Source organism: Ruditapes philippinarum, unplaced genomic scaffold (genome assembly GCF_026571515.1).
Source record: "Ruditapes philippinarum isolate M1 unplaced genomic scaffold, ASM2657151v2 ctg8407_1_1_1_1, whole genome shotgun sequence".
Classification (NCBI taxonomy): domain Eukaryota; kingdom Metazoa; phylum Mollusca; class Bivalvia; order Venerida; family Veneridae; genus Ruditapes; species Ruditapes philippinarum.
Genome location: NW_026863268.1, coordinates 1 through 10,668, shown reverse-complemented (window position 1 = coordinate 10,668; position 10,668 = coordinate 1). Strand labels below are relative to the sequence as shown.

General features: G+C 34.5%; 1 protein-coding gene across 1 annotated transcript; it reads left to right on the top strand.

Moving 5' to 3' along the window:
• Nucleotides 1-280: 280 nt before the first annotated feature.
• LOC132721669 (uncharacterized) lies at nt 281-6,398 on the top strand. Its single transcript, XM_060706011.1, has 2 exons — nt 281-469; nt 6,051-6,398. Exons 1-2 carry the CDS (start codon nt 281-283, stop codon nt 6,396-6,398), a joined length of 537 nt encoding a protein of 178 aa, XP_060561994.1.
• Nucleotides 6,399-10,668: the final 4,270 nt, after the last annotated feature.

Sequence of the window (10,668 nt, the reverse complement as noted above, 5' to 3'; positions counted from 1 at the left end):
CCATATTGGCACACTAAGTGACTTATTTGCCCGAGGGCAAATAAGTCACTAAGTGTGCCAATATATTATTTGCTGTTTCTCCATACTGTGTATTATAAGGGCAACCAGTGCCTAAATTAGTACCATACACATTTGTGAATTCATTATATTCCTGTACCTCAAAACTGCTTAATAAATGATAAATAAAAACACATTGCTTTGCATGAATTGTTCCTGAAATATAAGCTGAATTTTTACTCTGATGGTTTTGTCAACTAAAAGGCTGTCAAAAGTTTTATACATGCATAATTCTGTAGGATTTTCAGCAAGTTCTTTAGACTGGAAGACTGCATCATACCATTCACCAAAGACAAGACAGTGTCTGAATGTTACTCTTGTTGGATGTAAACATAGTGACCTTGAGAGAGCCAAGAAAGAAATCACACAGTACATAGAAGGAATAGAATATAATGATATAGATCCTGACATGGTAAATACCACTAGATACAGATATTGTAGTATTGATAATAAAATTTTTATGCCCCCACAAAGTGGGGTGCATATAGCGTTGCACTTGTCCATCCGTCCGTCAGTCTGTCCTTCCGTCCGTACGTCTGTCAATCCGTACGTCCCGAAATCTTGTGAACGCAACTCCTCTTAAACCGGATGGCAGATTTTGCTTAAACTTCCAGGGATGAACAACCTTAATGTGTAGATGGTAGTAAAGGAAGGAATTTTTGCTGCGACCAAATTTAACAGAATTATGGCCCTTTGTTGATTTTTGTGCCCCCACGTTAGTGGCGGGCATTTAGATTTACCCTTGTCCGTCCGTCCGTCCGTCCGTCCTTCCGTCCGTCCTTCCGTCCGTCCGTCCGTCCGTTCACTTTTGTGTCGCACGTAACTCAAAAAGTATTTGACCTAGAGTCATGAAACTTTACAGGAATGTTGATCAGCATGTGTAGTTGTGCACCTGGGTATTTTGGTCTGGATATTTTTAGTATTTTCAGAGTTATTGCCCTTGACTTAGTAAAATTTGGCAATTTTCAACTTGTGTCGCATGTAACTCCAAAAGTATTTGACCTAGAGTCATGAAACTTTACAGGAATGTTGATCAGCATGTGTAGTTGTGCACCTGGGTATTTTCGTCTGGATATTTTTAGTATTTTCAGAGTTATTGCCCTTGACTTAGTAAAATTTTGCAATTTTCAACTTGTGTCGCATGTAACTCAAAAAGTATTTGACCTAGAGTCATGAAACTTTACAGGAATGTTGATCAGCATGTGTATTTGTGCACCTAGGTATTTTGGTCTGGATATTTTTAGTATTTTCAGAGTTATTGCCCTTGACTTAGTAAAATTTTGCAATTTTCAACTTGTGTCGCATGTAACTCAAAAAGTATTTGACCTAGAGTCATGAAACTTTACAGGAATGTTGATCAGCATGTGTAGTTGTGCACCTGGGTATTTTCGTCTGGATATTTTTAGTATTTTCAGAGTTATTGCCCTTGATTTAGTAAAATTTTGCAATTTTCAACTTGTGTCGCATGTAACTCAAAAAGCATTTGACCTAGAGTCATGAAACTTTACAGGAATGTTGATCAGCATGTGTAGTTGTGCACCTGGGTATTTTCGTGTGCATATTTTTAGTATTTTTAGAGTTATTGCCCTTGACTTAGTAAAATTTTGCAATTTTTAACTTGTGTCGCACATAACTCAAAAAGTATTTGACCTAGAGTCATGAAACTTTACAGGAATGTTGATCAGCATGTGTAGTTGTGCACCTGGGTATTTTCGTCTGGATATTTTTAGTATTTTCAGAGTTATTGCCCTTGACTTAGTAAAATTTTGCAATTTTCAACATGTGGCGCACATAACTCAAAAAGTATTTGACGTAGAGTCATGTAACTTTACAGGAATATTGATCAGCATGTGCAGTTGTGCACCAGGTATTTTTGTCTGGATTTATTTAGTATTTTAGAGTTATTGCCCTTCACGTAGAAAATTTTGCAATTTCAACTTGTGTCGCAAGTTTCTCAAAAAGGATTTGACATAGTCAATAAACCTTATAGGCAGGTTGCTCAGCATATTTTAGATTTGCACCTGGGGTTTGGCTTGTGGATTTATCCAGTATTTGTAGAGTTATTTCCCTTGACTTAGTAAAAAGATTGACAGAACAGTGTCGCTGTGGGGGCACCCGTGTCCTATGGACACATTTCTAGTTTCACTATATACTATGTAGAAATTTTGTGAACACAACTCCTCTTAAACCGATGGCAGATTTTGCTTAAACGTCCAGGGATGAACAACCTTAATGTGTAGATGGAAGTAAAGGAAGGAATTTTTGCTGCAACCAAATTTAACAGAATTAAGGCCCTTTGTTGATTTTTTCACTATATACCATATAGAAATTTTGTGAATGCAACTCCTCTTAAACCGGATGGCAGATTTTGCTTAAACTTCCAGGGATGAACAACCTTAATGTGTAGATGGAAGTAAAGAAAGGAATTTTTGCTGCGACCAAATTTAACAGAATTATGGCCCTTTGTTGATTTTTTCACTATATACCATATATATGTTACAGTGGGGGCATCCGTGTCCTTTGGACACAGTTCTAGTTATTGAAGTATTATTTCTGTCAAAGCAGATATTTAGTCAAGTAAGGAACTAAACAAAGGAAACATTTTATATGAACTAAATTAAGGAGGGGTTTCTGGTCTGAACTTGAGCATCTCCATTTAATTTCACAACATTTTTACTTTCAGTTAAAAGATAAAAATGAAAATTTGTAGCATTAAGTACAATCCCAAGCTTTTAATATATGGGATTCCATCAAGATACATTATACAAGAGATTCCATTAAAATACATTAATACATGAGATTCCATCAAAATACATTTTTATATGAAATTCCATCAAGATACTTTATACATGAGATTCCATCAAGATACATTATACATAAGATTCTATCAAGATACATTATACATGAGATTACATCAAGATACATTATACATGAGATTCCATCAAGATACATTATACATGAGATTCCATCAAGATACATTTTACATGAGATTCCATCAAGATACTTTATACATGTGATTCCTTCAAGATACTTTATACATGAGATTCCATCAAGATACTTTATACATAAGATTCAACCAAGATACCTTATACATGAGATTCAATAAAGCTACATTACACAAGAGATTCCATCAAAATACCTTAATACATGAGATTCCATCAATATAAATAATAGAAGAGCATTATTCATGAGACTCCATCAAGATACATTATACATGAGATTCCATCAAGATACATAACACATGGGATTCAATCAAAAACATAAGTCAAGAGATTCCATCAAGATACTTTTTACATGAAATTTCATCAAGATACATTACTTATGAGATTCAGTTGAGATACCTTATTCATTAGATTCCATGAAGATACATTATATTAGAGATTCAATCAATGTGCATTATACATGAGATTCCATAAAGATACATTATATAGGAGATTCCATCAAGATACATTATACATGAGATTCCATCAGGATACATTATACATGAGATTGCATCAAGATACATTACACATGAGATTCCATCGAGATACATTATACATGAGATTCCACCAAGATACTTTGTACATGAGATTCCATCAAGATACTTTATACATGAGATTCCATCAAGATACAATACACATGAGATTACATCAAGATACTTTATACATGAGATTCCATCAAGATTCACAGTTAACATGAGATTCCTTGTCAAGCAGATATGGTTACATTATAAAGGTGCATGTACTGAAAACAACTATTTATTTTTTGTCATACTTACTCATTAATCTATCAATAGGAACCTATTTTAATTTAGAAAATTACATGATTTATACTGCTCTATTGCTTTTAAGCTACACATTGGCTGCAAAAATTATTGTTTGACTTTTTAGCTCACCTGAGCTTGCTCAGGGTGAGCTATTAGGATCGGTGAATGTCCGTCGTACGTCCACAATTGCTTGTGAACACACTAGTGGTCACACTTATGACTCAATCATCATCAAACTTTGTCAGGATGCTTGTTTAGTCAATTGCTCGGATGAGTTCGAAACTGGGTCATTTCGGATGGAAAACTAGGTCACAAGAGCTAAAAATAGAAAAACCTTGTGAACACTCTAGAGGTCATATTTTTGACCCAATCATCATCAAACTTGGTCAGGATGTTTGTCTAGGTGATAGCTCGGATGAGTTCGAACAAGGATCATCTCGGATGAAAAAGTAGGTCACAGGAGCTATAAATAGAAAAACCTTGTGAACACTCTAGTGGTCACATTTTTGAACTATTCATCATCAAACTTGGTCAGAATGCTTGTCTAGTCAATTGCTTGGATGAGTTCGAAAATGGGTCATCTCGGATGAAAAACTAGGACACAGGAGCTAAAAATAGAAAAACCTTGTGAACACTCTAGTGGTCACATTTTTGACCCAATCATCATCAAACTTGGTCAGGACGCGCTTATCTAGTTGATAGCTCGGATGAGTTTGAACATGGGTCATCTCGGATGAAAAAGTAGGTCACCGGAGCTAAAAATAGAAAAACCTTGTTAACACTCTAGCGGTCACATTTTTGCATCAATCATCATCAAACTTGGTCAAGATGTTTGTCTCAGTGATAGCTCGGATGAGTTTGAACATGGGTCATCTCGGATGAAAAAGTAGGTCACCGGAGCTAAAAATAGAAAAACCTTGTTAACACTCTAGCGGTAACATTTTTGCATCAATCATCATCAAACTTGATCAAGATGGTTGTCTAGGTGATAGCTCGGATGAGTTTGAACATGGGTCATCTCGGATGAAAAACTAGGTCACAGGAGCTAAAAGTAGAGAAACCTTGTTAACACTCTAGTGGTCACAATTTTGACTCGATTGTCATCAAACTTGGTCAGGAAACTTGTCTAGGTCATTGCTGGGATTAAATCGAACATGGGACATCTCGGATGAAAAACTAGGTCACAGGAGCTAAAAATAGAAAAATCTTGTTAACACTCTAGTGGCTACTGTTGTGATCCAAATATTCTGTTAATTGGTCTGAAAGTTTGTTTTGATGATTTCTAAGTCAAGATCGAACATGGGTCATCTTGGATGAAAAACTAGGTCACACTGCCCACATATGGAAAAACCTTGTTAACATTCTAGTGGTCACATTTTCGACTCAATTATCATCAAACTTGGTCAGGATGCTTGTCTAGGTAATTGCTTGGATGAGTTCGAAATCGCATGTGAAACTAGGTCACCGGAGCTAAAAATAGAAAAATCTTGTTAACACTCTAGTTGCTACTGTTTTGATCCAAGTATCCTGGAAATTGGTCTGAAAGTTTGTTTTGATGATTTCTAGGTCAAGTTTGAATATGTGTCACCTGGGTAAAAAACTAGGTCGCACTGCTCAAATATGGATAATCCTTGTTTACACTGTAGTGGTCACATTTTGACTCACCTGTCATGAGACTTGGTCAGAATGCTTGTCTAGGTAATTGTTTGGATGAGTTTGATAAGTCAGGTGAGCGATCTAGGGCCATCATGGCCCTCTTGTTAAAAATTGTATTTCCAAAAAATGGTTTTATTCTAAGAAATATGGTAGTAAATTGACTTAAAAGTAGAATTGTGCATGCACCATATCATTGTTAAACCATTAAAATTCTTATTAAAATGGCATCATAATATTTTATTTTATTCTGCTTACGTATAATATTAATTTGTGTTGAATAACAGGCATTTTATATTACAAGCAAGAACTCCTTTATGAATCTACCATCAGATTATAGAAAAATAAATTAAAAAAAATATTTCTTTAGATATATTTGTCATCTATTTCCCTTTAGTATTGTTTTTGCCATAGTCATATACATAGATAATTTAAACACCTTGATGGTCAATATACAAGTATTATCAGCTGAAGCTTCAACTTTTATAAAAAAAAAAGAACTTGATTACAATGTAAAATGTCCATGTGTTGAAATTTATTTTTGAATTGAAATAAATAAATTCCAGAATATTTTTAAGTTTCTTTTTTTCTGTAGATATTGGACCTAGTTTCTGCAGAACTGAACCCAGGCATTGCAAAACATTTAGTACACAGAGATCCGTATGATTTCGAAGAATGGAGGAAAGAGTTATCCAAATTTTTTAATGTTTATTTTTGGATAAACAAAGATATTCCAAAGATAGAGATTTGGGGATCTTTTGACAGCATACTACAAACCGAGCAGTACTTTGAGAATGAATTTCCAATGTCACCATCAAAGAGTGAAATAGCCCTCCTAGAAATCGATGATCAGCACTATGAGCAACCCAAATGGGTTACTCTGACAATACCTTGCATCAGCCGAAGAAAATTGCATGTTATTAAAAAGTTTTTGAAACAATGAGGTTGAAAGTCTGAAAATCAAAACAAGGATCTTCGAAACCTAAATATGTTTGAGGACAGACTGACAGTCATGTGTGCACCTTCTTTCCAGTCTGAAGCAAAATCAAAAGATGCAAGAAATGATTGATGAAGTAAAGAAGTTACCAAAGCCAAAATGTCAATCTAGGTTCAAAAGAGGAAGAAGATTTTGTTTTGAAAATGGATTTTCAAGAATAGCATATTGTGCTTACCAGTATCAAATGAAAAACATCATTCAATCAAAGTAATTGGTAAAGACAAAGTATTGGTAAAAAGAGGCATGTCAAAAGATAAAGCTGAACAGTGAGCAAGGAAAGTGTAGGCAGATGGATGTTTCCTTTGAGTTTGAAAAAGGCGACCTTCAAATTCAAGAAACTTGAAATGACTGTCCTTTGCCATGACATAACAAATATTTGTGGTGGATTGCATTGTATCTCCTGTGAATAAGGTAGTGTCCACTGAGACAGGTGTTGCAAAATCCATAGCTAAAAAGGCTGGGAAGTGTTATAAAGGGCAATGCAAAGCCATTGGTGATAAAAAGGACACTTTATTTAACAGAGGATGTGTTGAAACAGAATCAGGACTGTTGCAAAAAAAGCAAATATGTGATACATGTCTATAGCCCACTACGGTGTGAAGCAAAACAGACTGAATGAACAGCTTTTAGACATTGAATATTCAGTAACAAACTGTCTTAAAAAGGCAGATCAGTTGCGAATGACTTCAATTAGCAATTCCATTTCTTGGTACAGGTAAGGGCACTTTTGCTATCCAGGCAAAAATATTCCCCTTTTCTCAAGTGCCATTTTTCTCTGTTTCAACCTAAGAAAATGAAGAAAAAATAGAAATGAGTGGAATATAATTAGTGCGTAACTTTGTTTTTTGGTTGTTCTGCAAATTGGGTAGTCACTTAACTACTATTATAATTCTATTTTTTATCAAGTCACTAGAAAAGTTGCTTGTGACCATACTGGTAATTTCGTCTTTTACAATTCACTTTTTATATTGTTTGATTTTATTAACTTCTCAAGATTGCATGCTTATTGTAGTAACAGTCAATGCATACAGTATAGTAATCTTTGATAAATGTTGGGCAAATTCTGTAAGATGTATACATAGTAAGATGTGATTAAATTTAATTTGTTTTCTATGAAATAATTATACTGACCTTGTCCTCTATGAAAGTTGCATAAATCATGCTCCTTTAGGTTCAAAATTGGCCCCTTCCTGGGGGTTACTTAGATTACATGCTAGCAAGGGCTTATATAGGGAAAAGACATCTAAAGTCCTCTTTTATGAAACTGATACATGTATGCCAGAGGCTCGAAGTATTGTCTAGTGGGACCTCTACAAAAGATATATCCAGTTAATTCATTAATGCTGTGTGTGGGAAATTGGCTGCACTCGTGGTCACTTAATTCATCTTGACTTGTTTAGTAAAAAAGGAAACTTGTAAAAGACTTACCTTCAATAACTAACAATGCCCTAGGAACTTTGATATAAAGGATCACCTTTGTGGTTTTGTACAAAAGTAATTGTAATCATAGTTTGGGGGGAATAAGAATTTTATAAAAAACTTTGTAAAGGAAAATGCACTTAAGGTCTTCTTTTGGTGAAACATACAATGCCAAGAGGCTCAGAATATTTGTTGACATGCAGCATTGCCTTAGTAAACATTACAAAAAGTGATATAAGGTCATGCCACAGGGGTCAAAATTTGGCTCTCACTGGTGGTCAGGTTACTTTGTTTTTTTTAAATACATTTGAAATTTTTCTGTTGTGAAACTTCAATGGGCCAGACTTGCCTAGTGGACATCTAACAAAAGTTATAAAAATCATGCCCTGGGGGCTTAAATTAGCACTGCTTTGGGGGGTCACTGATTTACAAAAAGACTTAAAATTTCTGTAAATTACAATGCATAAGCTTAGATATTTACTTGCAGCATCACTTTTTTTTTTTTGGTCCCCCTAAAAGAAGATATATAAAACATGCTCCCCCTGAAAACAAAAGGGTTTCCCGGGTTTATGGAGCCCCCAAGCTTATAAAGACTTTTTAAAATGAAAAAAAGATTTTAAACCTTCTTTTTTGAAACTTTCAATGCCAAAACTTATGATTTTTAGCATGCAGCAAATTGGGCTTGTGGAAAATTTACAAAAGTTATTTAAAATCATTTCTTTTCCCTTTGGGTCAAAAAAGGCCCGCAGGGGGTCCCCTTTTTTCATATGGGCTTTCATAGAAAAAATTAATTTTTTAATTGTTTTTTTCAGTTTAAAAATTTCAATGTTATTTAGGGTTTTTACATTTGGCATGGGGAAAATTTTCAAACATGGTAGACACCCACAAATGCCCTTTGAAAAAATTATTGCAGCCTTAAACTAAAAATAGCAATTTAATCCAATGTGATCTCATTTCTAGTTTTACCCTTTTCTAGCATTAATTATTGGTGAGGGCCATATGGACCCTTTTGTAAAGACATGATTATTTAAATATTGTTGTTTCAGTACAAACATTTTCATCCAATGTGAACAAAGATATCCATGCAAATATATTTATTTATACTTTGGTCTTTTGATCCTTTCAGGGACAAGTCACTTTCCAATAGATCATTGCGCAATACAATACTATAGAGCTGTTGACGCCTTTAAAGATGCTGAAACTTTAAAGAAAGTTATGTTAGTTGGTATCAGGCAAGACAAAGTCACCGAGGTTTGTTCTAAGATTTCAAAATGTATAAGCATGAGTGCTAACATCTTGTCAGATGCAGTATTAGCTGTCAAGGCTTCCAAGTCACTTGTCACATACCACTTTGCACATGAACAGATGCACAAGGTTGATACAGATGCAGTAGTCATGAAAGTAGATGAAAACCTAAATGGTCATGGGGAAGATGTGGAACTTATTCTAGCCCGTGCAACTCAAAGGTTTCAAGATGTCTACACGGAGCAAAGTAGTTTATCACATTCTTGCACCACTGTTGTTCCAATACAGGCTGATCTGGAAGGACTTCGATGGAAATTTGTCTTTTTTGCTGTTATCCCAGTTTTGAAAGATGATCCTGTAAATTATGAACATTACCTAAATATCACAGTACAACACATTCTTCAATATGCATCTGAACGAGATATTTCAGACATAGCACTACCTATCTTAAGCTGTGAAGGTAAGAATAATTTGTTCCTATTTTTGAGTGCTTTTTAGCACTCTGCTTGTTATGCTTTGCACATAATTAAGTTTTCAGTTAATCATTATGCTTTCAATATATAAACAAAACTGTATAGGGATGTTCCTGTGGTTATCCCTTTTCAAAATTATTATAAAAATTTATGATGTGCCAAAGTTGCAAATAGCAAACATAAAGAAAAGCTTTAATATTTTTTTATGCAAATCAGCTTGATTAATATTATATCTGTTGGTCAGATTTATAAATAATGGGTCAAAGTTAGCATATTTCTATGTGTCAATTGAGCCTTTGGGGACAAAATTGGCCCCTCTTTAGGGGTATCTTTCTTAAGTAATTTAGACTTGTATAGGAAAACACAATTAAATCTTTTTCAAGAGAATTTAAATGCGTAGAGCCTAGATTTTTGGCATGGATCATTCAGTAGTGGACCTATACAAAAGTTATAATTGATACATTTCCATAAATTAGTATGATTTAGGGTCCTTAAAATGTTCATTTCTGCGTTCACTATGATACTAAATGTGTTATTATTATTGTGCATTTAATGGGTATGCATTATGATATCTACTCATTCTGTTATTGTTGAAGAAAAATTGGGGATATAGAAATGGTTCAATCCATCTGTCTGTCCGTTCTCCACACTTCCTGTTTGATCCATATTAGGGATTTTGAAATAACTTGGCACAAATGTTCATTATAATAAGATGATGTGTCTTGGGTAGCTCCCACACCCCTTACATCAAGGTCAAGGTCACTCATTGAGATCGAAGGTCGACATTGATTGGTAGGTGAGTGTATATTTTAGGATCTATGATAATTATTTTAAGTACGGTATATCTTTGTAGTTGTTAAAATAAGATGTTTTGCTAGGCATTACACTTTGTCGTCCCATTCCTGGAATTGTCCTATCGCAGCAAAATTATCCTTTTACCTAGTATCGAATGGAATGTTGAAATGATAGGGGATTTAAACAATCTTTTACAGTGTTGCATTGCTTCGTTTCAGGTTTTTTCTCTGTCTTTAAATTAAATAAGTTTTAGTTAAAATGTTGTACAGTTCCTTTTCGGATTA